At 47.3% G+C, this 23,618-nt stretch overlaps 1 protein-coding gene across 4 annotated transcripts in view; it reads left to right on the plus strand.

Annotated features, from left to right (window-relative positions):
* Window positions 1–23,618, plus strand: part of syne1b (spectrin repeat containing, nuclear envelope 1b) — a 68,124-nt gene that overhangs the window by 22,252 nt on the left and 22,254 nt on the right. For 3 of the 4 annotated variants that reach the window (XM_027274964.1, XM_027274965.1, XM_027274966.1), the window contains 62 exons: window positions 442–582; window positions 668–828; window positions 977–1,127; window positions 1,857–2,084; window positions 2,177–2,275; window positions 2,380–2,567; window positions 2,690–2,813; window positions 2,930–3,096; window positions 3,620–3,773; window positions 3,893–4,518; window positions 4,629–4,808; window positions 4,897–5,047; window positions 5,154–5,312; window positions 5,586–5,768; window positions 5,996–6,097; window positions 6,182–6,385; window positions 6,482–6,689; window positions 6,919–7,031; window positions 7,150–7,355; window positions 7,433–7,582; window positions 7,671–7,962; window positions 8,055–8,227; window positions 8,316–8,625; window positions 8,852–9,016; window positions 9,183–9,539; window positions 9,638–9,774; window positions 9,963–10,140; window positions 10,573–10,755; window positions 10,847–10,990; window positions 11,441–11,596; window positions 11,927–12,091; window positions 12,182–12,354; window positions 12,502–12,655; window positions 12,786–12,929; window positions 13,104–13,268; window positions 13,357–13,674; window positions 13,790–13,945; window positions 14,045–14,215; window positions 14,315–14,641; window positions 14,721–14,873; window positions 14,971–15,138; window positions 15,231–15,407; window positions 15,504–15,650; window positions 15,745–15,870; window positions 16,023–16,199; window positions 16,411–16,676; window positions 16,845–19,005; window positions 19,126–19,463; window positions 19,575–19,719; window positions 19,809–20,027; window positions 20,112–20,380; window positions 20,455–20,620; window positions 20,703–20,858; window positions 20,946–21,098; window positions 21,227–21,409; window positions 21,512–21,649; window positions 21,792–21,977; window positions 22,118–22,240; window positions 22,341–22,523; window positions 22,708–22,851; window positions 23,031–23,219; window positions 23,476–23,616. In XM_027274964.1, coding sequence (XP_027130765.1) covers window positions 442–582; window positions 668–828; window positions 977–1,127; window positions 1,857–2,084; window positions 2,177–2,275; window positions 2,380–2,567; window positions 2,690–2,813; window positions 2,930–3,096; window positions 3,620–3,773; window positions 3,893–4,518; window positions 4,629–4,808; window positions 4,897–5,047; window positions 5,154–5,312; window positions 5,586–5,768; window positions 5,996–6,097; window positions 6,182–6,385; window positions 6,482–6,689; window positions 6,919–7,031; window positions 7,150–7,355; window positions 7,433–7,582; window positions 7,671–7,962; window positions 8,055–8,227; window positions 8,316–8,625; window positions 8,852–9,016; window positions 9,183–9,539; window positions 9,638–9,774; window positions 9,963–10,140; window positions 10,573–10,755; window positions 10,847–10,990; window positions 11,441–11,596; window positions 11,927–12,091; window positions 12,182–12,354; window positions 12,502–12,655; window positions 12,786–12,929; window positions 13,104–13,268; window positions 13,357–13,674; window positions 13,790–13,945; window positions 14,045–14,215; window positions 14,315–14,641; window positions 14,721–14,873; window positions 14,971–15,138; window positions 15,231–15,407; window positions 15,504–15,650; window positions 15,745–15,870; window positions 16,023–16,199; window positions 16,411–16,676; window positions 16,845–19,005; window positions 19,126–19,463; window positions 19,575–19,719; window positions 19,809–20,027; window positions 20,112–20,380; window positions 20,455–20,620; window positions 20,703–20,858; window positions 20,946–21,098; window positions 21,227–21,409; window positions 21,512–21,649; window positions 21,792–21,977; window positions 22,118–22,240; window positions 22,341–22,523; window positions 22,708–22,851; window positions 23,031–23,219; window positions 23,476–23,616 — 13,671 coding nt within the window. Of the gene's footprint in view, window positions 1–441; window positions 583–667; window positions 829–976; window positions 1,128–1,856; window positions 2,085–2,176; window positions 2,276–2,379; window positions 2,568–2,689; window positions 2,814–2,929; window positions 3,097–3,619; window positions 3,774–3,892; window positions 4,519–4,628; window positions 4,809–4,896; window positions 5,048–5,153; window positions 5,313–5,585; window positions 5,769–5,995; window positions 6,098–6,181; window positions 6,386–6,481; window positions 6,690–6,918; window positions 7,032–7,063; window positions 7,077–7,149; window positions 7,356–7,432; window positions 7,583–7,670; window positions 7,963–8,054; window positions 8,228–8,315; window positions 8,626–8,851; window positions 9,017–9,182; window positions 9,540–9,637; window positions 9,775–9,962; window positions 10,141–10,572; window positions 10,756–10,846; window positions 10,991–11,440; window positions 11,597–11,926; window positions 12,092–12,181; window positions 12,355–12,501; window positions 12,656–12,785; window positions 12,930–13,103; window positions 13,269–13,356; window positions 13,675–13,789; window positions 13,946–14,044; window positions 14,216–14,314; window positions 14,642–14,720; window positions 14,874–14,970; window positions 15,139–15,230; window positions 15,408–15,503; window positions 15,651–15,744; window positions 15,871–16,022; window positions 16,200–16,410; window positions 16,677–16,844; window positions 19,006–19,125; window positions 19,464–19,574; window positions 19,720–19,808; window positions 20,028–20,111; window positions 20,381–20,454; window positions 20,621–20,702; window positions 20,859–20,945; window positions 21,099–21,226; window positions 21,410–21,511; window positions 21,650–21,791; window positions 21,978–22,117; window positions 22,241–22,340; window positions 22,524–22,707; window positions 22,852–23,030; window positions 23,220–23,475; window positions 23,617–23,618 lie in introns of those variants that run through there. The other variant, XM_027274967.1, reaches the window with a different exon arrangement.

The following is a 23,618-nucleotide window of genomic DNA, read 5'->3' on the forward strand; positions in this document are numbered from 1 at the left end:
TGCACTAAGGATCAAATGAAAACATTCTCTGTCTGGTGCACACCGACAAACCTGATGTGTCTGTCCACCGGGGTGAGGTGCTTGCTGAATATAAGCCGTCCTTCTTTTTGCTGACTCATCTGTGCTGATAAAGCCAGACAGTGCGGTGTCACCTGCATACTTAATGATGTGTTTGGAGCAGGACTGGCAGCACATGTATCATGTGTCAGTGTGTTCTTTTGATGATAATCTAGATCTGGGATTACTGCCAGTAGAAAGTAATTATTTCCCTGCTGCAACATTTAGACTACCTTCACGTGATGATGATGGCGGAAAGGTCGAATATCAGCAGTGTCTAAGTTTGCTGCTAAATATAAACATAGCATTTTGTTGAGTTTTATAGATAAAGCTCGATATGAATTTGATTCCATATCAATGATTTTGGGATATTTTCATCCTCAGGTCACACTGGCAGCTTGGCAGGAGTTTGACAGCCAGCAGGAGGCAGTGCATGAGTTTGTTAATAAGGCACGCTCGACGATGGAGAGAGACCTGAACTTCAGCAGCCCAGAAAGCCTGGCTGTGGAACTGGACCAGGCCAGAGTAAGTAAAGTTTGCCTTTGGGTTAACTCCTGTGCACGTAATTTGTGATTTTCAAGTAATTATCAACTCTGTATTTTGTGAACAGGTGTTGTTGAAGCAGTGTGAGGCAGAGGCCTCGCATATGAACACTTTGCTGAGGAGAGCAACAGAAATCCAGCTCGGTCCAAAGAACAAGACTCTGCTCTCACAACAAGCTCGTTCCCTCAGCGAGCAAGTGGACAAAGTAGAGAGTGGGCTCAAAAAAGAGTAAGTATGATACGGTACCAGATGAGAAGAGTTTACCACAAAGAGCAATAAAACACTTTGAGAATATATTTGTACATAACACAATCTCAAACCCAGATGTAGTAAAACTAATTATCTGGCACTTAATTACTTAACTCTTGTTTTCCAGTGTCAAGACTCTGGAAGAAATGAAGTGTCAGTGGGATGAGTTTGGAGCTGGATTTGAAGCCTTCTCTTTGTGGATATCCGACAAAGAAAAGCAGCTGGATGTCCTGAAATCTTCTACTCTGCCTCTTGAGCAACAGATCAACACAATAAAGGTACGGTGTTTCGTAATATAAAGCAACAGCTCTCTTACACCACATCCACGTCGTCATTTCAGGAAACCAATAAATCTGTCTTAAGGGGCTGTTGGTGTTAGAAAGCAACAACACAGGCCTTCTTTACACTGGCTCTGTCTTGGACACCCTCGTCTCTCAGACGGAGAGCAGTAACTGTTCATCAAAGTTCGCTGACAACCTCGAGCTGTCACCATGTGCTGGTTTGATGCATGCTTGCTTTTAGCGTGGTGTGCAAGGTCGTAGATCGTAGATCACCGACTGACCACAGGACACACCACAGTAACCCTAAATACCACTCGTTCTTTACAGCTTGGAGAAAAGTATTCGTACTATGAAGATATAATTTGAGCAAAACAACAAGGTGCAGCACTTGAACGCTTTAGTGCAAGTTGGCTGGACTCATTCTCTGAGCTAAAAACAGCACATAGATGCACTGAATGCAAAATGAAGGAAGTTCATAAACAGTGGGTATAAATGTTGATACATAACCACAGAGTAGCGTGAATGACACTAAGTCTGCGACATATTTACATGCATTATAGGCTCAGCTGACTAACTGAGTGAGCAGTCATTTACAATGTGCCCGAGACGTGGTGTAACTCTAGTACAACTACAAGAAAGCACTGTAATGTCATTTTTAATTTTACCTCAACCACAGACTCGGTCATCATCTCAGTTATGCTTTTCATTTTGCTGTTTTGAATCCAGGTCGTCGGTGCAGAGCTTCAGGAGCGAGCTGACGTTCCTCCTCAGCTGGAGGCAGATTCTCAGGCACTAGCCCAGTTTGTATCTTCGGGAGAGGCAGCTCGCATCAAGGCCCGCCTGACCCAAATCGGCAGGTACTGGGAGGAGCTGAAGGAGAGCGTACAGCAGCTCGATGGACAGCTGGAGGAAAGCTCCTCTCACCAGCAGAAGTTCAGAGTTAGTCTGGAGGAGGTAAATAAGCTTATTGCTAAGAATATCATGTCAGTGAGAGCGACATTTAGAGAAGATATCGAGTTGATTTTGATTATTATTCTCTCCCCTAGGTGCAAGCGTCTCTCAGTGACCTGCACATAAAACTGGAGCATCCTATCAAATCCTGCACCTCCTCATCGGAGACCTATAAAGCTCTTCAGAATCACATGGTGTGTTCGCTTGTTTTTAGTTTGACCTTTTTTATTTCAGAGACACTTTTTCCAGCTCACTTGTGATGCTGTGTAGGTCACCGTCTTGTGCTTTTCATCTCCAGGACGTCTGTCAGCAACTGGAAAAGCTGAAGGGAACGTTGCTGTCTCTGTCAGCTGGCGCCCGAAGACTCAGTGACAAAGAGCAAGCAGAGAGGACGGTGACGGAGCTGAACAGCAGCTATGACCAAAACACACAGGAGGCCAAGGACAAACAGAGCTCTCTGGAGAACCTGCTTTCTCTTTGGCAAAAGTAAGAGCCACCGGCTTATCCTAGACAGATAGACACACATTTCTCTACTCACAGTAAAGTATAATCAACAGTGTAAACTGAATAATTCATACAATTTTACCCTTTCTACCGATGTGTTTCAGGTATGAGAAACTGCGTTCAAACTTTGTTTCCTGCTTGGAGAGAAGTGAATCCACATCCAAACCGGAGAGTCAGAGTCTGTCAGCGGATAAAGCCAAGCTCCGCACAGAGTTACAAGATCTGCAGGTACGATGCATACACACATTTTATTTGCATGTAAATAAATAGATACATGCACACACATTTATTTATACAGCACTGACTTTAAAACAAAATGTACTGACAAACGCTTTTCCTCGCAGGCCTTGCACTCTGAGGTCCAGTCCCTCGAGCCCGCTCATGCTGAACTGGCGTCTTTGGGGATGTCCTTGTGTCCGACTGCACCAGAAGAGCGAGTGAGGCAGCTGAAAGACGAGCTGGAGGCCCTGAAGAAGAGACTGCATGTTCAAAACGAAGTCATCCCTCAAAGGTAAGAGAATCTAACACATTTATATTTTGTCATTTTCTTTATAGGTCTCACACACACGAGCAAGCTCACACTCAGTGTGATGCAGCATATTCAAACACCTTTTTAACAAACCTGAACGGACAGCTGGCTGTCAAACAAAACCTCATTCACGAGAAGAGAGGTGAAGTGAAGAGCAGCATATTTAATCTAAAATAGAAATACGTATTCCAGGTGGAAATGGTTATTGCAGCTGCAAAATGTAATGTGACTCAGCAATAGAAAAGATGTCTAGAATACAAGTGGATTTCAGGATATTAGTACCCTGAATCACACGGGGTTTGTCTGTGATTTGGATTTAATATGAACGTGTTCGTTACAGATATCAGGTGCAATAAACCACAGATTGATAGACAAGTGTAGGAATAACACAGTGTGTGAGATTAAACTGCATTTAATCAAATATTGCAAATCATACAGTAGAAATGCTGGTTTAAGCAGATTTTTTATTTTTATTTTATTTTATTTCTGCCATTTTGTCTCACAGAATCAAAGATCTTCAGAGCCACCTCTCACTGGTGGAGCAGTTTGACCAGGCCCTGCTCAAATTCTCCCAGTGGAGTGAAACCATTCTGTCAAATCTGCACTCATCATCTCAAATCAACATCAGCAACCTGCAGCCTGCAACCGTACAAGTGAAGGTAAGAGCTGAGAATCATTGTTCGTCTGTTTGTGTCTGCAGGATGCTACTCATCCTAGATCCATTAGACAAATAGCATCAAACAACAGCAACTGATCCTCTATCAACTGCCTTTGATAGGAGACCCAGGCGGCCTTACAGAAGCAGTCCAGTGTCAGACAGAGTTTGGAGCAGCAGACTGAGAAGCTCTGTCAGTTCTGTGAGCCTAATGATGCTCAGCTCCTCCGCAGCAGAGCGGACAGCTCTCTGCAGCCTTACCTGGAGGCCCGACACACATCTGACCTCCAGTTAGAGTGCCTTGAAAGGCTTGAGGCCTTCCTGCAGACCCACGGCGTGGCTGCAGGGGTGTTGCGGGGTCTGAAGCAGACCGTGGAGAGTGCCGGGAGCTGGGACCGTGGAAAAGTAGAGGAGCTGCAGCAGGAGCTGGCCACTATTGTCCCAGACATCAGCCAGCTTGAGACTCTAGCCGTCAATCTGGACAGCAGTCTCTGCAAAAGCCACCTCCACATCGGTGCTGATGAGGGTTCTCGTAAGTCCTGCCGCATGCTGGCTGATTCACTCAGTGCCGAGCTGGACGCAGTGAGGAACTTGCTCGGTACCAAGCAGAGTGAAGCAGAAGCACTGGGGGCTCTGTGGACCTCGTTCAGACAGCGGAAGGAGCAGCTGCTCAAAGCTGTGGAGGACATCGAAGAAAAAGCCGACCACCAGAGCTTCAAAGAGCCCAGTCTGCACGCACTACAGCAGAGGTAAAGCATTACGAGAGCGCAATCAGATCGATGTCTGTTAGGTTTATCGTACAATCCAAAAGTTGAGTTAAAATTTGGAACTAGTACCATATTATCCCTCTGTTTGTCAGGCTACGGTTCTTTAATCAGATGGAGGATGAGCTACAGTCACACCAGCACGAGGAGCAGTGGCTGAGGGATAAGGGCAACCAGCTGGCCCAGAGAGATGCTGAGCTGGCAGGCGAGGTGCTGAGGGAAATCAGTCTGCTGGAGACCACGTGGGAGGACACCAAGAGGCTCATCACAGAGAGGTACTGAAGGAATGAAAGCGCAGATGTTTTTCATTAGAAGGGCTCTTTTTGCTCAGTTACAGTCTTGTACTTCTCTCTTTTTTGACAGACAGGAGCAGTGCAATGTCCTTGTCGAGCTTCTGAGAGAATACCAAATCCTGAAAACCTCCATCAGCAGCATCATTGAGAGCACTGAACCTCTGGTTGATATAAGCTCCGTTCTGAAGGACCACGAGGAAACCAGGAGGTCACTCACCAAGGTCAGATCAAGTCATGATCTCAGCTCTGGGTTTTTGTTTTGCCTTTGTGATCGATCATCAGAATTCTGAAGACTCTTGCTGACGTGTGTTTTCTCTCCGTTTGTAGCACGAGGCGGTGAAAATCGAGATGGCCAGCAGGCAACATGAACTGGACCAGCTTTCCAGTAAAGGAAAACAACTGGTGATTGAACTGAAGAAGATCCCTGACTGTGACGCTCAGATGATGAAAAAGGATATGGAGACGCTTGTCGATCAGTGGCTGGATGTACGTCTGATTTTATGATTATGATTATGTGTTGATCTGATGTCAGTGTGAATGAATTGCTGTTCTTTAATGGGATTTGAAGAAGAGACATATAAAACATTGGCATTTTACAGAAATGATTTACTGGAAAGTCAGAATCAGAAAGAGCTTAACTGCAGAGTGCAGTTTATTTGGATTCTGTGGGCTGACAGTTACAATGTAGAGCTTTGCAGTCTGTATCATGTTCGTCGGTGCCACACACACCACAGAGAGTAAATGTTTGTGACCTCTCAGGTGTCTGAGAAGATAGATGACAACATCGATCGGCTGAACCAGAGTTTGACTCTGTGGGAAGATGTACGGAAAATCAACGAGGACATCGAGAGCTGGACGAGCAGCTGTGTGATTGAACTGAACGAGAGCCTGAACAACCTCAACGACAGTCAGAAGGTGTCGGGAAGGCTCTCCACGTTACAGGTAAGACTTTGTCATCCCTGGGGATCATTTGTTTAAAATGGTTTTCCACACAGGACAATGCTACCAAGACCCTTTACTGTCAGACACAAAGCATAGCTAGTGCGATCAAACTGCCTGACGTAACTCTAATATGATGAGCTCTGCACCTTAAATGATAGAAATCCTGCCTAGTCACAAAGCAAAGCAACTGAGCAGAGACGTGCTTTTCTCATTTCATACATCCACAGACAGAAATGGGCGAGAAGGAGCAGAAACTTGAAATCCTGCAGAGCAAAGTAGCAGAGCTGAAGAAGAGCAGTCAAAGTCAAGAGACGCCTGCTAAATTACAGGTACTGAAAGATTATTATAATCTCATGTGTTTGTTTTGTTTAAATGGTTAAACTGCATTGCACAGTTTCCCCCACTTTCATCAGGTGCTGGAGAACGACCTCCGTAAAAAGATCAGCACTGTTCAGAAGCTACACGAGCAGGCCAGAGGAAACCTCATGGACTTCAGCTTCCAGAGGAAACAGCTGGAAGACTACATCTCCCAGATGTCCGCATGGTTAAAAAGTATGGAGGATTCCCTCGTTTCTTCTCCCACCGGCTCGGATCCTGAGGACATCTGCAGAGTGAAGGTGCAGCCAGGTCAACATGTGTCCAGTCAGCCTTTGTTTTGTAGATAGGCCTCAGACACTAATAAACTAATCTACGTTGTTCAAAATGTTTTCAAGGACCTCCAGAAAGAACTGCAAAATCAGCAGGGGAGTATTGACTCCACCCGGGAGAGCCTCAACACCCTGTGTAGAAAATATCCCTCTGAGGAGCTGGCTGGTTTGGGCTCAGCTCTCACTGACCTCATCAAGTCTTACGAGTCTGTGAACCAGCTCTCTGCGAGGACGCTGGTGTCACTGCAGAACTGTCTTCAGCAGCAGTTCAATGGTGAGAAATCTGACAGAACATTAACTCGTCACTTGGTGCGGTAGCTCACGTGTCACATTATTGTCTAAAGATATTACACATCCTGTTTCTGTGACCACTTACTTTCTGTAGCCCCTGTTAATTTCTTCATGTTAACTCGCAGCCATGTAGTGATCACTGAGTGTTTGTCTTTCTTTCTGCTTTAGCAGAGTTTGAATCTACACTGGATAGTAATTCTCTGTCTCCTCAGATCTGGTTCAGGAGTTCCATCGGTGGCTTTCAGAGCAGAGGGAGATCGTGAAAGAATGCTCTGACCGATCTGGAGACACTCAAATTGTGGAACGCAAACTGCAGAAACTGAAGGTAAAACCGATCCTGGACTAACTCATCAAACTGCAGAAACTGAAGGTAAAACCGATCCTGGACTAACTCATCCCTACAGTTAGAAACACAAAGCTAAAAGTGACTGCTTATCTCTCAGGGCGCCATGGATCGCGTGGAGGAGGGTGAGGTACGTCTCACTCAGGTCTGCGAGGAAGGAGAGAAGCTCCTGCTTCATCTTCCCAAAGCGAGTGCTGGGCAAGTCCAGCAGCACTTGTCCTCCATCCAGCAGGACTGGGACAGCTTCGTGGAGCAGTGCAGGCAGAACCAACAGATCCTGGAAGACAGCGCGTCTCTCATGAAGGGGTAAGAGACTCAGTCGGTACTGTGAAGCCCTTTGTGAGCTGGCTATTTGTTAACCTTGCGTTGTAAATGCCTTGTAGGTTTGAGGGTCGCCTCAAGAAGCTCAGGTGGTGGTTGGAGCACATGGAATCGAGAATGACCACAGATCTGCTCGAGGCCAAACAGCGTGGTCCTGAAAAGGCCGTGCTTGAGCAGGTGGAGGAATATCAGCAGGAAGTGCTCAAAGAAAGGTGTGTGTCATCCCTAATAATGATCCCCGGTCAATAACATTCAAGTGTTCTATCAAGCTGTTTAAACATTTTACCTCCCTTCACACAGGGATTCATTTGAGCGTTTGTGTCAGGAGGGCCAGGCCCTGAATGAAGGCGGGCGAGGCGACGGCAGCGAGACAAGAGTGTCAGCTCAGCTGCAGTCCCAGCACCAGGCTTTACTGAGGCGCGTGAGGGAGAGGCTGCGCAGCTGCCAGCTCACTTTACAGGAGCAGCAAGCCTTCGAAGAGACACTGCAGACCACCTGGACCTGGCTTAATGGAGTCCAGGAGCGTCTGGCTTCACTAAACAGCACGGTTGGCAATAAAGAGACTCTGGAGAAAAGACTGGGTCTTGTACAGGTCAGTGGATGATGGCCTGATGCAAAAAATATATATACTTTTGATTATGTTTTGAAACCGTAGTTAATCTTTCTTTGTTTTTATGCATGTAGGATATCCTGCTCATGAAGGGTGAAGGTGAGGTGAAGCTAAACATGACTGTAGGAAAAGGAGAGCAGGTCCTAAAGCACAACAGGATGGAGGGACAGGAGGTCATCTGCTCACAGCTGCAGAGCCTGAAGGACGCCTGGGCCAATATGTTGATGACTTCCATGAGCTGTCACAGGTAGGAACTAACACCTATGACATTATAGTTCATAATCAAAGGTAAATGCACCCCTTCATTTCTTATAACATTGAATTATCACGTGCAGTCGTCTGGAGTGGACAGTGGCTCAGTGGACCAGCTTCCAGGAAAACAAAAGCCAGCTGCAGCAGTGGATGGAGTCGGTGGAGCAGGAGTTAGGCATGACTCTGCCTCAGCAGCCGGGCCTCAAAGAGAAGTCGGCTTTGCTCGAGCGCCTCCGGGCCATCCAGGCCGACGTGGACGCTCACGCAGCAGCACTGTCGCGCCTGACGGACAAAGCGGTGGAGATGCATGAAAAAACAGGCGACCAGACCTTTGGACCAGAGTCGAGGGCGGAGCTCAATGCACACTTTGCTGACATCTCAGCTGTTGTCAAGGTGATCTAAATACTGGCACAGGTTTAATGGTGCTTGGAAATAATTGAATACTGGATGATTAATTCAGGAAAACAAGCAGCCATATATCCAACTGACTTTGAACTTGTGAACATACAAAACTTCAAGGTTGCAAACTCCCATCCAACTTCCATGACAAAGAATTAGCCTAATAGATTTAGACAGTGCCTCATTCATATCTGACAGTTGTTTTTCTTCTTCCACAAAGGGTAAAGTGCAGTCCATGCAGACCATCGTGTCTGAGCATGAACAGTATCTTGACGCTCTGAGAGACTTCAATGACTGGCTGATTTCAGCAAAGGAGGAACTCCAGCGCTGGTCAGACCTGTCGGGAGACTCGATGTCCATCAAGAGAAAGCTGTCCAAGGTTCAGGTGAGAAATTTAATTTTAAAAAACTGTATGTGGCTCCTGGTCACAAACAGTTGAGAGTTATACTGTATGTCCTCCAAAGTGGTTCATGTTTTCTCCAGTATCGTCTTTCCGGTCTGTTGTAGAACTACTACTACTACTACTACAGTGATTTTCTTTCCCTTTCCAGGAGTTGCTTGACTCTAAGCAGCGTGGCAGAGAGAGGCTGAACCGCGTTCAAAGATGTGGGGCAGTGGCGAGAGATCACACTGGCTCAGGGGGCTATGAGGCTATGGAGCGAGAGGAGGCGGCCCTCTTGTCATCATGGGAACAGTGGGAACGTGGAGCACTGCAGACACGAGCTAGTCTAGAGACCGCTCTTTCTCAGATAGCCAGCTCCGAACAAGAATTTACCAGCCGGTCCACACAGCTGGAGCAGGACCTGCGGGACTTCAACCGTCAGCTGCACGACTGGCGCCTGAGGTTGTCTCAAGTGGAGGGAAAAAACGTGGGAGAGGATGCCGTTAAAGGATGGCAGATAGCAAAGGTAGGTCTGTTTCAATGATAAGCCAAAGATAGCAGCAGAGGACTGATGCATATGGCATGTAATGTTAATCGGTGGTTGGTTATTTGTTTTCCACACAGGAAACTTTGGAGGAACTTGTCAAAGCTGAGCCCATGTCTGATAGTCTGAAGACTCAGCTCAATGATCTGTGCCGATTCTCCAGAGACATGGCCACGCAATCCGAGAGAGTTTCTGCTCTCATTAAAGAATACAACAGGTGAGGAATACTGTATGTGTGACGCATAACAGTCTTAGTTATTTAAGGAAAAAATGACACCGGCTGTTCACCAGGAGTGTCCGTAAAAATAGTAATACTTGTGCAATGCAGAATGCTGCAGTTGTACATTGTACTGCATCATATGTGTTTTACATTAAAATGCTTTTTCTCTTCTCGCTCTCTTGTAGTCTGAGTCTCCAAGCATCCAGGGAGTGCCAGAGCAAAGAGAAGCTGCTGGAACAAGGGTTTCGTTCAGCCTTCAGAGAGTTCCAGCAGTGGTTGGTCAACGCCAAGATCAACACGGCCAAGTGTTTCGATGTGCCTCAAAATATCAACGAGGCCTCGTCGAGCTTGCAGAAGATTCAGGTACAGGACACAACGTCAGTTGCCATGGCACATTCAATTACAGGTTTGATTGCCACTGAGAGCACCAACACAGTGTTACATAATGCTGCATAATGTAGCCTTGTGGTAGCTCAGGCAGGCATGGAAGTTGTTTATACAGTAGTCACATGCTCCATGTGTGACCATGACCTATTTCTCTCAGAGGTGAACATTTGGTGCTCATTTAGTTTGAATACAATGCTGAGCTCTCCATCCTCACTGCACTGCGGCCCCAGTCTTCTCCTGTACTGTGTGTTAATGTTCAATAGATGCTGTGTATGTCAGGCTCTGTAAGCTCAGGAACAGTGTCAAATGCGATTTGTTCCAGAGCATTAAAACCTTGACGCGTGTGTGTGTCCTGAAGAGTTTCCCTACATGTTTGAGTGATCGTCGCATCTCTTTCTGTCTCCTCAGGAGTTTCTAAGCGACAGAGAGCAAGGCCAGTCGAAGCTGAACGCCGTGGTCGTGAACGGTGAGCTCGTCTCTAGCATCGCAGCCAAAGACAAAGTCGATGCAGTTCGAGCTAAAACGAACACCGCCAGAGAGGACTGGAAGAATATGATGACCAGTTTACACAACAGAGAGACGAGTCTACAAGTAAGAGCGCCTACATGTGCCTCCTCACCAGTCATTATAAAAAAGAGTCAAAGAAACATCTCTCAGTTTCATATCATGGTGTGTGTTTCAGAACCTTTTGTCTCAGATGAAGGATTTCGAGGCGAGTGCCGAGCCTCTTCAGGAGTGCCTGAATGCCACAGAGCTGGCCGTGCAGGAGAGCAGCACGAGGCTTCATGACCTCACAGCCAAGAAGCTGGAGCTCCACAAGCTGCAGGTACCAATGTCCACCGAGCCTGGAACACCCGTCATGCTCAGGACCATTCATGTTCAAGCGCAACCACCACTCTGTGCTCGGGTGCCAACAGGACTATCGCTGTCATTTGCATTTGGTTTAATGTTGCTGTTATTCTAACTTATATTCTAACTGCCAGTTGCTTTCTTTTTGCTCTGTGCCACTCTCACGTTCTTAACAGTATCTCTCGCAGAGGATTAATACTCACCTCATTTATAAAAGAATTGCTTTTAGAATCTATTAACTGTTTCAAACCGTCATCCAGAGGCCTTGATTGCACGTCATGAAGAGCTTTACCAACAGTAACACTCATTCGCTTTTCTTTTTGCCATGTCGCCATCCCTAACCCCTCGGTCTGTGTCTGGATTTAACTGTCGTATATCTGTGTGTCAGCTTGCATGCCTCTTTGATAACCTGCTTGTGCTCTTCCAGTCTGTGCTTGAGGAGTTAGCCTCTCACGAGATTCAGCTGAACAGGCTGAAAGAGAAGGCCCAGCTGCTGTGGGATGAACAAGCGGCCGGAAAGGGTTTTGTGCACCGTGTCTCGCAGCTCTCTGCTCAGTACCTAGCTTTAACCAACCTGACCAAGGTACAGTAATGCCTACCAACCTGCCTGTGCACTGGGGCTTTTTCTGGGGGTAGAGCTGGAGAGGAGACAGAGGCACTAGACTGGATCGAGCTCTGAGTTAACATTATTTTACAGATGATAAACAGTGAAGGTACTAACTCACCATGATTAAACACTATTTTTTTTCTTTTGTTACTGTAAGTCTGGTTATACAGTCGTATTTCCTTTATGTCTTTTGTACTAAATCTGTATTAGTCATCAAAGAATCTGCATGTGCACTTATCAGCTTGAGCCTGCTGCCGATTCATCTTCAGTGCTTCAGTGGTAATGTTCTGGTTCGTGGTTCTGCAGGAGAAGGCATCGCGGATTGATCGAATAGTCACTGAGCACCAGCTCTTCTCCCAAGGGTTGAAAGAGCTGCAGAACTGGGTGGCTGACACCAGCCACATGCTGCAGACTTACTGCGCCCCCACCGCCGACAAAAACGTGCTCGACAGCAGGATGATCAAGCTGGAGGTACAGAAAGCTGCTGGTGTTTTTCAGAATTAGTCACCACTTTGATTTAACATTTAAAGAAGTGGAATAAATGTGTGAATGTTGTGCCAGGCCTTGCTGACGGCTCGTCAGGAGAAGGAGATCCAGCTGAAGATGCTGATCACAAGAGGAGAGTCAGTGCAGAGAAACACCTCGGCTGAAGGAGTGCCTGCAGTCCAGAAACAAATTCAGGATCTAAAGGATTCCTGGGACGCCTTGCTCTCTGCCTCAATCCAGTGCAAAAGGTAACGTCACAAGGTTTCTCCTGAAAGTGGACAGTGTACACCGCCTCTAACTGCTGCTGCCACTATCTATGTCAGGTCTTGTATCGCTGCTATTGTTACAACCCCTGTGCGATTGTCTGACTCTGTTGTGATGTTTAAAATCGACAGTCAGCTGGAGGGTTCCCTGTCTCAGTGGACCAGTTACCAGGAGGATGTACGGCAGTTTGTTGCATGGGTGGAGCGTGTGGAGGCGAGCCTTGACCCGACTGACAAACAGTGCCCAGAGATGAGAGACAAAACTGCTAATCTGAGTAAAGCCAAGGTACTGCAGTCTTCTCAGTCATACTGTATACTGCTTAGACATATACATGATTTAATTCAGCTCATATAGACAAATACAGAACACTTTGGAAGTCGTGAAAGGATATATGAGTTAAACTCTGTTGTTTCAGTTGCTGTATGAAGAAGTGCTCACCCACAACACCCTGCTGGACACCATCACTGCAAAGAGTGCCAGCATTGCTGAGAACTTTGTCACTCAACTGGAGCTCCAAGATGTGCAAGAGCGCTATAACACTCTCAAAGACAACGCCATGGTAACAGATGTTTTTAACAGTGCATGTTAAAAAATAAATATAAATATATTTCAGCTTTATTATTATTATTATCTTTGCATTTAGCAATGCCTGCATAGCAACTTTTCAAAGGAAAGGTTATAATCGAATAGCTCTCACATTATGACTGAATCTTTATCTTCATTGTCTTCTCAGAGGGCAGTAGGCAAAGCGGAGGAGCTGGTGAAAGTCCACCAGGAGTATCAGCGAGGCCTCCATGCTTTCGAGGACTGGCTGGAACAAGAACAAGAGAAGCTTGGCTGCTACACCCAACTGGAGGGTGATGTTGACATGCTGGAGGAGACTCTGCAAAAGCTGCAGGTCGGAAAGTTCTTAGTGGGGAAGTGTTAATGTATTATCTGAAAGTTTAGAGGTATGAGAGTATTCATCCACATCTGTGTAACTACAGGAACTGCAGCTGCACTGCACAGAGGGCCAGGCTTTGCTTAACACCCTGCTGGTCAGTCGAGAACTGGTCATTCCCTGGGGCCTGCCTCAGATCGAAGACAGAGCGCTGGAGACCCAGCAGCAGGAGTGGAGGTTGTACCAGGCCCGGTTGGCCGACACCCGAGCTCAGCTGAACAGCGCTCTGGCCAAACTCCGGCAGATGGAGCAGAAGTTTCAGCGTCTCGACAGCTGGCTAAAGGGCATGGAGACCAAAGCACAACTGCGCAGCCACCGGCGGTCTGACCGCACCACGAAGGATGCTCAACTCCAGTTAATAAAAGTTAGTGTCACATGCACAGAAGCTTTGCACATGGAAACCTTATGACACATTCAGATTTTCAGTCTAATAAATGTTAGTGTTGTTCAGATATCTCTAATGATCTTTGTATGATCAGAGCTGGCAGGAGGAAGTGCTGGTTTATCAAGAGGAGATGGAGGGCCTCAGCCTCTTGGCTCAGCAAGTTCTGGATGAGACCCATATTAGCAGCCGGATCAGTTCCAGAGCCACCAAGATTACAGCCCGCTACCACGTCCTGCTTCTGCATTTACTGGTAACATCTCTTTGAACAGAGTAACACATGAGCATACATGCATATCTGCTTTAATACATGATCTTAACAGATAGAACGACTTCTTCCTTTATATTGCAGGACACGATCAAACAGCTCCAGGAGGAGGTGTCCTGCATTGAAGAGGCGCAGTGTGTTTTCAGCACCTTCTCAGACTGGCTCAGCACGGTACAGAATAACTTCAGCACCGTGGCCATCAGCGTTGATGCAGTAGACCGCTTTGCTATGGAGAGAAAGATGAAAAAACTAGAGGTACACTGTCTTATATTGCTTTCTGCACATTCAGACTTCTATTGTTGACTTTCAGCCAGCGATAGTGCATAAATAAAAGCAGCATCGTGTACTTCTCAGGCTCTTCAGTCCGACATGGAGCAGGGCCACACTTACCTGAAGACAATGAGAGAGAAGACGGAGCGAGCCATGGCGTTCCTGGAGGAGCGTGAAGCAGAGCAGCTGAAAGACGAGGTGGACACCCGTCTGCTCCAGCTGAAAGAGTTGACGGAAGCTCTGCGCACAGAGCATAGCTCTCTCGAGAAATGTATCTCACTCTCTAAAGACTTTATGGACAAATACAAGGCCCAGGCACAGTGGCTGATGGAGACCAAGAACCTTTTAGCATCCAGTGTCGAGCCTAAAGCTGAGCTCTACCAGAAGAAGGCTCAGCTTGCAAAGTATAAGGTAACTTTAACACTGTGACACATAAACATGTGAATAAAGCAAGAAAACTCACTCATGTGCTCCCTTCTTATACATGCAGACCATCCAGCAGACAGTGCAGTCTCATGAGTCAGCGGTGAAATCTGTCTTTGAGAAAGGAGAGGCCCTGCTCGACACAGTCCATGACGCTACTATAAGTGACAACATGAAAAAGATGCAGGCCGACTACCAAGATCTCTGCTTAGCAGCTAAGGTATGAGCTGGATCTGCTGAACCATTTTTGACCATAGATTTTGTCAGGCATATTTCTCCTAATGAAAGACTTAAACTGGCTGCGTGTTGTGCTTCAGACGCAGGTCCAGAACCTCGTGGAGTGGGTGAAGGAGCATGAAGATTACAACAGCGAGTTGCAAGAGGTTGAAAAATGGCTCCTGCAAATGTCCAGCAGACTGGTGACCTCAGACTCCATGCAGACCAGCGGTATGGAAATGGCCACTCAGCAACTTGCCCGACACAAGGTGACCTTGACCGTATTGCACTGTGACATCAGTCGTGCAGTTTACATCATCATATTTTGGTTCACACTTGTGTGTATTAACTTGTTTTTCAGGCAATAATGGAGGAGATAGCCATATTTGAGGAACGTCTCACCAGCTTGAACCAGAAAGGAGAAGATCTCGTAGCCAGCTGTACAGACCAAGTCCAAGCTAAGATCAGTCAGCAAGTCCAGGCACATCAACAGGGAACCAGAGACAGTTACTCTGCCATCTGCAGCACTGCCCAACGTGTGAGTCATACAGACCCCTCATAGATCTTTGAGAGAAAAAACTTTATGTTATGATATGAAGTTAGTCAAGGTCTTACCTCGTTTTGGCTCATACAGGTGTACCAGAGTCTGGACCGAGAACTACAGAAGCACGTTAACCATCAGGACACTCTCCAGCAGTGCCAGACCTGGCTCACCACAGTGCAGGAGGAGCTTCAGCTCAACGACCAGGGACCATCTGGTCTGCAGGAAGCTCTGAAGCAGGTAACGGGCAGAGTGAAACTCTGCCTTACTTCTCGTGGAATTCACTAGTGGTGATGTGTTAATTTCTTTTGATGGATTACTTCTGCACACACAGGTGAAACACTACAGAGCCCTTCAGGAGCAGGCCAGCACTTACCTGGACCTGGTGTGTTCTGTGTGTGACCTGTCTGATGATGCTGTGAGAGTGGCAGCTGCTCAGGTCCAACAGGTCAAACTCACGGTCAGTAACCGTTCCCTATCTGTGCATTGTACAAAATGAAGGGATCGTTTTATGAATCTTTATGAATGGCCTGTATCTATTACCAGCTGTGTCTATATATGGCTATATATACAAATATTGACTGTAGGAAGGTGTACATGTGTTTCTTGCAGATAGAGGAAAGGATGTCCAGGTCACAGGAGCTTTCAGAAGGCTGGAGGGAGATCAAGGAACAGAAGCAAGACCTGAGCAGCCTGTTCCAGGACATGGAGCAGCAGCTCCTCAGCTTCTCCAGAAGGCCGGCAGAGTTGGAGACAAAGATCGCTCAAAACATGCTGTCACAAGCCAAGGTAGGCACAGTATCAAAACCCCTGATCCACTGACAAGGTGCACAAAGTTTAACACAAACAAATGAATCTACACGTGCTCTCTGCCTTAACAGTTGTTGATTTTGTTATCATTATCTAAATATCTGTTTTTTGGGGGATTAAAGAGAGATCTGCTCTCTGATCTGTTTGGATGTATTTACGGTTACGATCCAGTATATTGCTTGTCACACAGGAATGCAGCCAGCAACTGCAGTCCAAACAGAGAATCCTGACCAAGATGACGGAGACTGTGAGCAGACTGACTGGTGGCCAGGACTCCTCAGAACATGCAGAGCTTGACCACCTGAGCCACTCCTGGCTCGAGCTCTGTCACCAGGCCAACAAGCTGCAGAGCCAGAGAGAGGAGGACCTACAGAGGTCCAAAGAATACCACGACTGTATCACTGCGGTCGAGGCGCTGTTTGAACAGGTGTCCAAAGAGTGGGACAATCTGGCCAGGTGTGTTTCTTCATCAAGCATACATTAAAATCTCTTCACATAATCAAATCCAAGTTTTAAGTTGCAAGAAAATGTTTTCAAATTTCAGGGATCTCTGTGAAAGACCGCTTGTTTGTCAAGGCCTCTTTCCCACCCAACACAATGATTATTTAGTTTTTTCTGTTACAGGACGGATGCTGAGAGTTCATCTCAGCATTTGGAGGCATTAAGGAAGCTTGCAGTAACTCTGGAAGAACAGAAGGGCACTCTCGAGGACCTGAAGGAACAGAAACAAAAAGTCATCCAACATTTGAACCTGGATGACAAAGAGCTGGTAAAAGAGCAGATCAGCCACTTTGAGCAGCGATGGTCTCAGATGCAAAACCTTATCGAGAGGAAAATCCAGGACTCAGTGGTGACGCTGGAAGATATGGGCCAGGTTGAGGCTCGTCTGAGAGAAGCTCGGGACTGGGCAGAGGAGCAGCAGCCCGCCCTGTCTGAGGCCATGAAGATGAGTCCTCCTCCAGAGCTGGCTCAGAGCTTCCTGTTCGACCACCTGAGCATCTGCAGCGAGTTAGAAGCCAAGCAGCTCCTGCTGGCACAGGCCATGGCTGACGCTGACAGGGTGCTGGCCCGGCTGGGTCTCAGTGAACGTCAACGTCTACAACAGCTTATTACAGACACTCAGTCTGAGGTGGAATCTCTGAGCGTGAAGGTCGTGCAGCGCAGAAAACACCTCAGCAAGGCTTTCACGGAGAGAACACAGTTCCTCATGGCTGTGAGCCAGTCCATATCCTGGGTCCAGCAGAACGAGAAGAAAGCTCAGGCTGAGGAGTACATCGCTTTGTTACCCGACGACCTAGCCAAGCAGGTCAGAACATGTAGGAACATCCAAAGCAGTCTGAAAGCCTATCAGAGTGAGTTGACCTCCTTGTGGTCTCAGGGGAGAGACCTGATGAGGGACGCCAGCGAGGAGGAGAGGAACGAGATTCTCACAAAGTTGCAGGAGTTGCAAAACATCTTTGACAAAACGTTACACAGATGTGGTCAGAAGCTTCAGGAGCTGGAAAAAGTATTTGTTTCCAGAAAGTACTTCAAGACCGACTTAGAGAAAATCTGCTTGTGGATAAAACAAGCCGACATAGTCACCTTCCCTGAAATCAATCTGATGGTTGGAGATGCTGAATTGGAAGCGCAGCTCCTCAAGTATCAACACATAGTGGAGCAGGCGATTGAATATGAGAATCTTCTCCTAATTGTACAAAGAGCTGGTCAAGAAATATTACCCAGTCTCAATGAAGTAGACCACTGCTATTTGGATGAAAAGCTCAACACCCTCCCCCAGCAGTATAACAGCATTTTAGCACTAGCCAAAGAAAAGCAGGAGAAAATTCAGCAGGCCATTCTCACGAGGAACGAGTACACATCCTTCATAGATGTCACTCATAAAGCGCTGAAAGAGCTCGAGGAGCAGTTCAATAATCTGGGCACGCAGCCCGTAGGGCTCCAGACAGAAGAGGTTCTCAGTTTGCAGAGCGATTACAGAGCGATCCAGGTTGACCTGAGCAACCTGGGTCTAGCCGTGAGTGAACTGAACCAGAAGAAAGAGGGATTTCGTAGCACCGGTCAACCATGGCGCCCAGAGGAAATGACCCAGCTCGTGAGCCTGTACAACGGCCTAAAGAGGTTGATTGAACAGAAAGTAGAGCATCTGGATGAAACCTTGGAGTCCTTTGAGGACCACAAGGCAATGGTGCTGCAGGTTGACTCTGAGCTGAAGGCCACAAAAGAGCAGCTTGTGAAAGTTAACGCAGAGGCGCAGTCAGCTGAGGAGAGGCTGAAAAACTACCACGCTCTGGCGGGGAGTCTGCAGAGTGCCAGCTCTCACTTATCAAGGCTCATGGACCAGATGGACACTCTTGCACCCCGCGTAGAGCAAGCAGCCCATGATGCCTCCAAGGACCAAGTGGTTCTTTGGCAAGAGGAGCTGAGATCTTTGCAGGCTGCGGTAGGAGACCTGATTGAGGAGTGTGAGAACAGGTTTGTCCAAAGTAAAGACTTTGAGACGGAGATGAAAAGGACCCTGGACTGGCTGCAGCAGGTCAGGGATGAACTGGACTGTGCTGTGATTGTTGATGTTAGGGTGGAGAAGGTGCAGGAGGAGATCAGAAAGCAGCAAATCATGCAGGAGGAAGTGCAGTCGCGACTGAGAATAGTTGCTGCTCTTAGCAGCCGGGAGAAACAGGAGTATATCAGCGCCAATGAGCTCGTCCCCGTCCACGTGGATACAAGCCTGGAGGAAATGGCAAAGCTGCAGGCAGATGTTCAGAAAGCGCTGAGCTCTAAACAGGTGGGACGATAATACATTCAGTATGATCACCGTTTTTCAACATGTCGTTTTATTGTATGCATTGACTGCTTTGCATGCATGGCAGCATCTTTAATTTTTCTTCCTTGCTGGTGTGTACAGATTACTCTGGAGGACGCCCTGGTGTTGTGCCAGAAGTATCACTTCAGGATGCAGTCAGCCTGCGAATGGCTGGAGGATGCCGTGTCCTTCCTGCAGCAAGCGAGCCTGGGCGTGGACGTGGAGAACTACGAGGAGTGTCTCCGGCAGCAGGTCGACATCATGGCCACAGAGCAGGAGTTCCTCACCCACATAGAGGAGCTGCAGACTCTGCTGCCTCAGCTCGAGAACGTGGTCAATCCCACAGCTAAAGACCAGCTCCGTGTGAGCGTGGACTCCGCAAAGCAGAGAGGTGTGGAGGTCCATGATCAACTCCAGTGTCACCAGGATGTCCTTCACAGGTAGAGAAAACGAAACGAGCAACGGTGCACGTGCACAGCGATGATTTATTTGGACATTTAGTTAATGATGAAATGTTATCCTCTAATTTCGTCTGTTTTTGTTTTTCTTAGCTGTGTGGCTCAGTGGAAGTCGTACCAGGAGGCAAGGCAGACTGTTATCGAGCTCATGAACGAGGCTGAAAAGAAGTTGACTGAATTTTCCACTGCAAAGGCAGGCACAGGCCAAGAGGCTGAAGATAAGCTATGCAGTCATCGGGTATGAGAGGCCAAAGCATTCAACACCTTAACTAGATGAGTGGTGCTTCTTTCATCGCTTAGTTCATTAAATGTCTCTTCATTTTTCAGTCCCTCGTGTCACTGGTGAGCGGCTTCCAAGAGAAACTGAGTGGTTTAGAGGAGCAGGCTGCCCAGCTGGAGCTGGTGGGGAGTGATGCCAGCAAGGCCACCATCAGCCGCTCCATGACCACCGTGTGGCAGCGCTGGACGCGACTACGAAGCGTGGCGCGGGGACAGGAGAGAGTACTCGAGGACACGGCACAGGAATGGAGGACTTTTAGAGAGAAGGTACACGAACAGACAACGGTGGAAAATATCTGTTTCAATATCGAGTTTCACTTGCAGCTGAACTTTCCTAATCATTTTGTACAGATGGTGAAGGTGAGAGCGGTCTCTGATGAGCTTCAGAGTCGTTTCCCTGACAGTGCCGTGGAGAAGGCTTCCAAAGCCACCTTGCAGTCTCTGTTGGACCAACATGACTTGCTGAGCCAGGACTTGGAGCGAGAGCTCTCCTCTCTCACACTGCTCCGCCAGTATGCCCTCAGCCTGCTGCATGACGTAGAAGTGCCTTCACCAACAAACGAGCAGGATGAGCTGCCCAGCCTGAAAGAGATCCGAGCTGTGCAGGACCAAATGGAAAGGTAGTGAGACGACTAAACAAATAGTTTGATTCAGATTAAAAGCAGATTGTTTCAAACATTCTCTTTGCCTCTAGCCTCCTGACACAGTCCAAGACCAAGCGGGCTCAAACAGCTCAGGAACTGAGGGACAGGGAGGAGGTGGAGAAGGAACTCAGCGTCGTTAAAGCCTGGATTCAGGAGACCAGGGAGCTTCTTCTCAATCCCACACCAGACATTGATTCTCTGCTGCAGGAGCTTGAGGTATATGGCACGTTTATGGTTCTCCAATCATCCCCAAAGCTTCTGTGAAAGCTTACATGTGTCCTCCATCTGTTGCATACAGGTTGTACATGGAGAAGTGATCAATTATCGTCAGAATGTGGATAAACTAGCAGAGCAGCAACAGAGCAAGTACCTGGACCTGTACACTATACTGCCCTCTGAAATCTCCATGCAGCTGGCTGAGGTCTCACTTGCGTTGGGCGCTATTGAGGATCAGGTACTGTGTAAATAAGACCTTAACAGGATCACTGTGTTGATGATTTAGTCCTGTGGCATTTGTTGACATGTTCTTAATATGTTCTAGGTTCTTTCGAAAGAGAGAGAGATCCAGAAAACCAGAGAGATTAAAGAGGACTTCAGCTCTAGAATCCACGACATCTCTGAGAAGCTCAAAGCAGTCTCGGCTAAATTCAAGGAAAAATCTCCTGATGTCGATCATGCCAAGGAGGAGGTCAAGGTGGGTCGGCTTATTTTTGCTTGGTCTCTCTGTGAATGTGTGGTTGGTACAGCTTGCTTAGAAACACCAAATTCCAGACTACTAGATGTTGTCAGGATAAAATGACATGCTTCGTTTCTTTTCCTCAGAGCCTGGCTGAGGATTTGGACTGCTGTGGTCGCACCCTGTCAGAACTGGATGCTGCTGTACAAGACTTTGGCCGCAGAAACCCCCTGCTGGCCAAACAGCTTGGCGATGCCATCAGCAAACTATCAGAGATGCATCATCACACAACACGGCTGGCAGACTGCAGGAACAACTGGCTCAAAAAGGTTTGCACAACACAGCTGTTTCCCCCATGTAAATGTTGTTAATGCTATAACATAAATTACAACTCTTACTTCACATACTTGGCTCTTATCTTGGCTCCTCAGGCTGTCTGCTACTTAGATGAGTATAATGAGATGCTGGACTTCATTGTGCGGTGGTCGGAGAAAGCAAAAAGTCTGTTGAGGGCAAACATCATCTGGAACTCCTCTGTTCATCTGCAGGAGCAGATACGAATGTACCAGGTGAGTTCAGATCGGCATCCTCATGGGTTCTATTCAGTGACATGGACATGGACATGATCTGAGCTGGATTCATGGAGATTCATGCTGCAGGAGAGCATACCACGCATACCTTTCATTCACTGCCCTGTTGCCCTGTGTTCAGGCTGTCCTTCGTGAGTCTCGGGAGCTCCATGGAGACCTGGAGTCGATGGCAGAGAAAGTGGAGCTTCTGTCTGAGGTGCTGCAGGTGGAGTCCATGAGCCAGCAGGTTTGTGAACTCAGTCGACACACCGAGGAGCTTCAGCAAAGTATCAAGATCCGGCTGCAAAGTTTGGAGGATGCAAATAAGGTACAGAGAAAAAAAGATTTATCTGTTTCACATGTCTTTTCTTTCTTCTTCTTTGTATTATTTCTGACTAGTAGAATTTCCCTGAAGCAGTCTCATACGTGTGATACTGTATAATTGACTCATGCATGATATGTCCTCAGAGTATGGAAGCCCTGGAGTATGAAGTCAAGGCTCTACACGTTGCTCTGGAGCAAGTCCAAGCTACACTGACTTCACCAGAGTTGGCGCGCCAGAGCCTCAAAGAACAGCTGGCTCAGAGACAGGTAATCAAACATTAAAATAATCCATGATGTGGCCTATAATTTGTCATAACTGTAGCTTGTTAATACATTCACACAATGTAAACCTTCCCTGTGTATGCAGCGTCTGTTGGCCGATATGGAAAGCTTCAAGCAGCAGGTGCAGGCAGTGCAGCTGTGTCAGAGTGCACTGCGGGTCCCAGAGGAAGTCATGCCCAACCTTGCCATCTGCCGCACAGCGCTGCGTCTGCAGCAAGAGGCCAGTCAGTTGCAGCACGTGGCTATTCAGCAATGCAACATCCTGCAGGTACAGCAGGGGGCACCGTCGCTGCAGCGCTGTAACATCATATTGTTTTCCATCCAATGCAGAGTGTCTGTAGAAAGGCACGGCTGGCAGCTTCACAGTGCTGTTATGCCAATATTCTGAGAAGTGCACTCCTTTTAGATTCAGAAAAAATCATCTAACGAAGCAATTTCATATTTTTATCCAGGAGGCAGTAGTCCAGTACGAGCAGTATGAACAGGAAGTGAGAGACCTCCAGGGGCTGATAGAGGAAGCACACCGAGTCATTCAGGACCGACCCATCCCCTCAAGCAACATTCAGGAGCTGCAGGCCCAGATCCTTCACCATGAAGTACAGTTCATTATTCAACTAAGTCTAATTCACACATTGCAAGTGTGACCTGCTTGCATGTGTTTACAAATTTAACTCATCGCCAAGAGACATCCAGCGCTCTGCAGATTCTGTATTTATTTAACTGATTCACCTCATAACTGCATATTAAGTTGTAGATTTTATGTGTTTTTAAATAGGAACTGGCCCAGAAAATCAAAGGATACCAGGAGCAGATCGCCTCGCTGAACTCAAAATGTAAGATGCTGGCGGTGAAGGCCAAACATGCCACCATGCTGCTGACCGTGAGTGACGTGGAGGGACTGCCCGAGGGGCTGCAGGAGATGGATGAAGAGAAATCCAAGAAATCATCAGCACAGGCCATCATGGTAAAGGAACGTTATGCACCACATAACACAGCGACTGACTTGAGTCTTGACTCATTCTGCTATTTCTGGCTTTAGCTTTAAGATTTCAAGTTTGATTCCTTTCATTTGACTGATTAAACCTTTCAGCCTGCTTTCATTATAAAATATGTGTTTTTGTAAGGTGCGTTAAAAAAAAACACATAGCTTATGATTAATCTTTCCCAATCCACCTTGCATGTCTGCTCTTCTGTTAATGTTTTCTTGCATGGCGTGTCAGATGACGGCTGGCCGCTGTCACACCCTCCTGTCTCCTGTAACTGAGGAGTCTGGGGAGGAGGGCACTAACAGTGAGGTGTCTTCCCCTCCTGTCTGTCGCTCTCCTTCTCCCATCACTCACACTGAAGCCACTGTAACCAAGGT

The sequence above is a fragment of the Larimichthys crocea genome, chromosome XXIV, assembly GCF_000972845.2.
Source record: "Larimichthys crocea isolate SSNF chromosome XXIV, L_crocea_2.0, whole genome shotgun sequence".
NCBI lineage: Eukaryota > Metazoa > Chordata > Actinopteri > Sciaenidae > Larimichthys > Larimichthys crocea.